Source organism: Chrysemys picta, chromosome 7 (assembly GCF_011386835.1).
Source record: "Chrysemys picta bellii isolate R12L10 chromosome 7, ASM1138683v2, whole genome shotgun sequence".
NCBI lineage: Eukaryota > Metazoa > Chordata > Testudines > Emydidae > Chrysemys > Chrysemys picta.
Window position 1 is genome coordinate 10,968,029 of NC_088797.1, and position 6,000 is coordinate 10,974,028.

The 6,000-nt window shown below is 35.9% G+C and overlaps 1 protein-coding gene across 4 annotated transcripts in view; it reads left to right on the forward strand.

Annotated features, from left to right (window-relative positions):
• Positions 1-3,315, forward strand: part of PPP4R2 (protein phosphatase 4 regulatory subunit 2) — a 43,591-nt gene extending 40,276 nt beyond the window's left edge. For all 4 annotated transcript variants that reach the window (XM_005309104.5, XM_005309103.5, XM_042849926.2 and 1 more), the window contains one exon: positions 920-3,315. In XM_005309104.5, coding sequence (XP_005309161.1) covers positions 920-1,233 — 314 coding nt within the window. In that variant the 3' untranslated portion in view covers positions 1,234-3,315. The remainder of the gene's footprint in view (positions 1-919) is intronic.
• Positions 3,316-6,000: the final 2,685 nt, after the last annotated feature.

Below are 6,000 nucleotides of genomic sequence, written 5' to 3' on the forward strand. Positions count from 1 at the left end.
CTTGAGGATGCCTGACTGGGGTGAGGACTACACTTGACAGTCAGTGTAATTCCTAAATTACAGCGAAGTGAACGTAAGGTGATGCTTGTCCTTAAAGCTGAGCATCACACAGCAATTTGTAACTCTCTCAAACAGTGCCAGGGGAGCAAGTCAAAAACCTAACAGCCTTGTGAGTTGTAATGCTGAGTACTATCCAGAAGGCCTTGAAGCTGGCACTAGTGCAGAGTAAACAAATACATATATCTAGAAGAGGCTGGCATGAATATGTATCTGCAGATTCTTCCCCTCTTCCGTTCTGATTCCCTACATTCAAGGTTCACAATGTAGTTTGTAAAATATCCTGCTGGGTGGAATTGTGATGTCCACATTGTGTTCAAAACAATTTTGTGTTCTCACAACTCATATCAAGAAGACTGGCTACTCTTGGGAAAAGATATGGGAATGTGGGGAAGTAAGAAAAGCCCATTCATCGCTTAAAAGCTCTGTATAAAGTCACAAGGTTTAATGGTGTCAGCCTACATTCATGTTTATATTGTAAATACTGTATATAATATGGTGTTGTGGAAGTTAAAAGCAACAGAGGGTCCTGTGGCACCTTTAAGACTAACAGAAGTAATACTTCTGTTAGTCTTAAAGGTGCCACAGGACCCTGTTGCTTTTTACAGATTCAGACTAACACGGCTACCCCTCTGATACTTGTGGAAGCTAGTAACTTTAGTATTTTTAAGGTGGTTCAGAGTTTAAAATTTACATCAACTCACTTTTCTATAGAGGAAAAATAGATTAATGCATTTTTATATTCTAAATAAATCAGTTTCCTAGTGTAAATGTTTGGGTATTCAAACTAACTTAATACTATTGTTGACTTGTTTAAAAAGAATGTACTGTTAATACTGAGTCATGAATTAAATGCTTTCAGAGTCCTTCATGTCCCCAAGAGATGTTTCTCCAGAAAGAAAAGATCAAGAAAAAGACACTGAATCCTTAACTGTGAATGAAGAGATCTCTGAGGAGAATAATCAAATGGAGGAATCTGACCAGTCTCAAGCAGAGAAGGTTTTATGTTCTGAAGACAGTGAAAATAGTGGATCTGTCATTAGGGGAGCTGACTGCAGTGAAACTGAAGAATTAGGATCATATGCCAGTGAAACTCCTGAAACTTCATCAGAGACCCCTATGGAAAACAGCGATGAAGCCACAGAAGCTGCAGAAGAACCTATGGAGCAAGACTAATAATTTAAATACACTTAGATGCAGTATTTTCCATAAGGCTCTGGTTTTACACTGTATAAATAATTTTATGTAATAAAGTGGACCTTTAGTTTTACAAGAGAAGCAGGTTGTAAAATAAACTTCTCCATGGATTGAACCCTGAAAGAGTCGTACATGTTAAGAACTGTGAATACCAGCTCCTTCAGGTCCTGCTTACCGCTGACTTTTTGGTTTGGTCAAATCAGTGGTTTGTGTATAGTTTTTTTTATTTAGAATAAAAGTTTTTAAACTGGAAGGTAATAATTATAATTTTGACAACCTTTTTGGAGATTACCACATTTAGTTATATGTACGCAAGAAAGCTTTTTGTCTTGTCTTTCTCTGACAGCTATAGCAGTTATTACATATTTTGGTTACAGTTTCAACATTAACATGTGAATTATAGGGTTTCATGCTGGTTTCCAGACTTTTATTTGACTACATACTATGGAACCTTAAATTGTGTGTTTAAAATGTTACTTTACACACACACATATATATACACACACACACACACTATTCTAAGGGGGGAAATGTTATATTTTTCTGTTTCTACAAAAGATGAATACAATGTACACTTTTTCTATTGGAAAAGACTGAGTTCACCTCTCAAGGCAGTTTTTTGCCTCTGAATAAACCAAATAAAATCTGGCCCATATGGAACACTGGAAATCTTAGCATTGTTGGAAACACCAAGTGAAACACATTCCAAGAAAACTGTTCAGACTACAACACTTTTATATACTTCTGAGGTGCCTGAGTGAAAGGATTTCATTTATTTATGAGAAAATGTGCTTTATGTGGAGGACGGAGTAATCAAAACTTGATCTTAAACTTTTGTAGGTGGAATGTTTGCAAATCTAATAACATCTCAGAAAAATTGGACAGCTACTTGCCTTTTGAATGCTTCTCAGAGCATTGTGAATATTACAGAGGAGTTTCTTTCAAAATTCTAATGTAGGCAAATGTCATTGGTATGATACACCACTGTATTGGAAGAATTAATATATTACCTTAGTTATGTACCTGAGCTAAATGACTAAACGTTTTAGGGGTGCATAGAAATCACCATAATTTGTATAACATTTTGGAAGTGAACTAAATATTTTTGAACATGCTACTTTGACAGCCAGTGTTACATTTTTTTTTTTCAAGCCAGCTCAAAGCACAACTACTGCTTTAAACTCACAATGTTTTCAAATTCCCATATTTAAAGACATGCAAACTGCAACCTCCCAATCACAATTACTGGCTGCCAAATTTATACCTGTTTCTTCAACTGTATCTTTTTGATATTTAGAGTTTTTAAATTTCTGTAAAGTAGATTTTTGTAGATTGTAATGAGTGCTCACTGCCATTGTGAAACGGTATATAATTGTATAATTTCTGTGTGTAAACTGAATGCTTGGGCTTTCAATACAGTATTCATATAAAGCAATAAATATTAATGTTATAAAACATTCGAGTACATTTTTATCACAATATGAAAGGATCCCATTTTTTAGTTGATGTTCAGATTCCTGAAGTACAAAAATGACCTCCAAAAACGCATGCTAACAGTTTCTTGTTCTATGTGGTATGCTTTATATATACGTTTGGGGAAATACAGGTTTTGAATAATACCAGAATAATTTGGCTCAGTTTGTATATTTGTAAGGTAATGTACTACTTACTGACTTTGCTTGCCCATCAAGTTCAAAGCAGACAGGATGTATTCAGGTGAGAGGCTTGTTAAAAAAATAAAATACTAATCAAAAGGATTTTTTTTTGGTTCCCTAGAACCAAACGGAAATAAAACATTAACAGCTTATTTTCTTTCATTGTGCTGAAGGGTTGGATATGTATCATAAAAATAAAAGGACTGAACCAAAATGTTGGAATTAGGAAAGTTTTTCAAAAATGACGTAACATAGTGACATCTTACCTTTTTTGTTTTTGGAATTTTTTTTGGAAATATTTTACCAATGAGAACAAAATTTTAAAATTAAGTTGAGAGATTTCTGAAATTTTCTTTAGAATGTTTATTTGTGAAAATATTGTCAATAAACCTATTCTTTAAGCACCTATGACCTTTTGATATGTTTATTTTAGCAAATGTTTAAGTGTTGCAGAACTGTTAAAAACTTGCTTGAATAACTTTGAGATATGTATCCCCTTGTAAAACGGCAAATGTTGCTCTTTTGCAATGAGTGATTACTCAAGTAAACTCATGTTTGAATATACATCATACATTAAGTGTTGATTGCTTTTAAATATATCTGCATTTAAACAGTAGTTAATTACAAAATAGCACAGGTAAGTGCACACGTTGCTAACATTCTGTACCTGCTAGTAATTGGTATTCAGTGGTTCCAAAGCAGAAGCATAGGCAGATCTCTAATGTGTATGACTGCATAGACAACTGTTTCCTACCATTATAAATGCATGTAATTACATGTACTCATATCTCCACACTTACGGCTTGATTTAAAAAAAAAAAGATGAATATCTACAAATACCACAACTGCATACATCGTGTACAAGCTATTTTAGTATTTACATACATGAATTAAGCATGTAGCTTATGTGCCATCTCTTTTTAAAAAAATCAAACTTATTTATTGGCCACCCTCACTTATAAGGAGTAGCCAGTTAGAGTAGTCCTACTCCAGCTTTGAGTTAGCGTTAGTCTTTCATACTTAAGGCCACAAACACTGAGTCAACGTTCAGAATATAAGGTGTGTAAGAGGACACACTAACTATAATTGCTACATTGCTAAGTAAGTAATTTTTTTAATTAAAATGTCTGGATACTATGTAACACTATTAAAGCTTAGCCCTGGCTGCTGCGACACTTATGCTATTGTTAGTTTTATGTTACAGCAGATGTTCATGTTTCAAATATTAATACTATATTAGGGTAAAGCTTAAGATGGAATAAGGCCCTTTAGTTTCTCTGCACTGGAATTAGAATTTGGAATGTAGGTCAGGTTCTTGGACAGAAGTCTAAATGAGTGATGGCTCTGATGGAGTGCTTTGGCATGCTCTCACCTTCAGTATTGTCCATTTATGATTCCAGAACCAGTGGGCCTACACGAATGAGTTCAGCTTTACAGAACGAAAAGGGATACATAGCTCCTTATTTCACAAATTGAATTTGTGGTAAGACCCAAACCCTTCAGTTATGCCCTTCTTTGGATTATCCAATGTAAAAAATTTTTCTATTAGATTGTAAGATCTTCAGGGGGAGGGTCTGTCTTTTGCATATCATACAGAGCCGAGCACAGGTTGGATTTAAATAATTAATCCCTTTTGGATCTGCTGCTCGTCTAGATGGGCAAGGTAAAAATCGATATCCAAAATTTTTATATCAAATCTATGCCTAAGGTTCCTCAATACACAGCACAAACGCCATCTGGCTATTTAAACATTTCAGCAGGGAGTACTTAGTAATTTGGAAACTGACTTAGAACTGCATTCAGCTCTCACCTGGTGTAGATGATACATGAAACTAGCTGAAAAGTGTATTTCTTTGTCTGAATCTCTGGGCACTTTTTGTTGTATGTAAACTTTCAAAGTTCAGGAGGTGCACTGGCTGCAGGGATCCAAGCAAGTGCAGCACTGTGACTCCAGTTATAGAAAGGCACAAAATATTGTACTCGCCTTTCGTGGGTCCAGTACAAAAGAATGAGATGCATCTCTGAAAGAAACTTAAAAACAAGAACTTTCTCACTCGTGGAAGAACTCTTGGTCATATCCTTATTTCTAGGAGTCAGGCAACTTCAGCTTTATTCACTGAAAATGACTGATTGGCCCATTATCATTATTAGCTGTCAATGGGAATCTATTTAATTCTTTAGACACAATGGATGCATCTCCTGTCTACAATTGAGATGTATGATACAAACATTCCTTTTAAAAGTCTGGCAGTTTCCTTGCTTGTATTATTCTGTGGCCAAACTTAGAAACACTGGACCACCTCAGTGCAGGTAAAGGAAATTTAGATTTTCAGGACCATTGAACACTGAGTTGAACAGCGGTTCAGCCTAATGTTTGGTATGAGTCTTCTGTAATTGATACATTAGGAAATTCAGAGTTTAATGGGCCTTAAGCTCTTACTGTCACCTGTGTGCTGTCTTGGCTTATTGTTAGTAGGTGGAGTTTAATATAAAATAAGCATAAATATTGACTGGTTTCAGACCTGTTAAAATGATTCCCCCCCAAGCCTTTATTAATCAGCTCTGCATAGAAGAAAAAGCTATTGTTACACTCATGCAGTTGTTTATTCGTATGCTGTATTACTGAGCATGCCTTTCATACTTGATCTTCCATCTGTTCAAGAAAAGTATTCCAGCTTTTTAAAAAAAGCAAAATCAAACCAGATCTGTTCATAGCTCCAGTATTGTAAACAAGGACAGTCAATCCTGTTCTTACTCAGACCTGGTCTATTTATGTTCTCAGTTCGAAAGGAGGCATGGCAGCCTGGTTTTTGGGAGTGGAGTTCAGGAGGGAGTCAAGGAGAGTGGTGTTGCTTTGGGAATTAGCTGCTGCTAGTGCATATTTACCATGGGTGTTGCTATACTTGCGACTACAGGGAGTGCAATCCTTGCTGGTCAAGAACTGTAATAAAGAAGTGGTTAGCTGTAAGGTGCTAACACCCTCTCCAAATTGCTGTATGTCACCCTTCTTCACTGAATGTGCTTTGTTGGAGGTGTGTGGGTGGAAGAAACCCTGGAGCTGATTTGGGGGGAGGGGAAATAATGACACGGC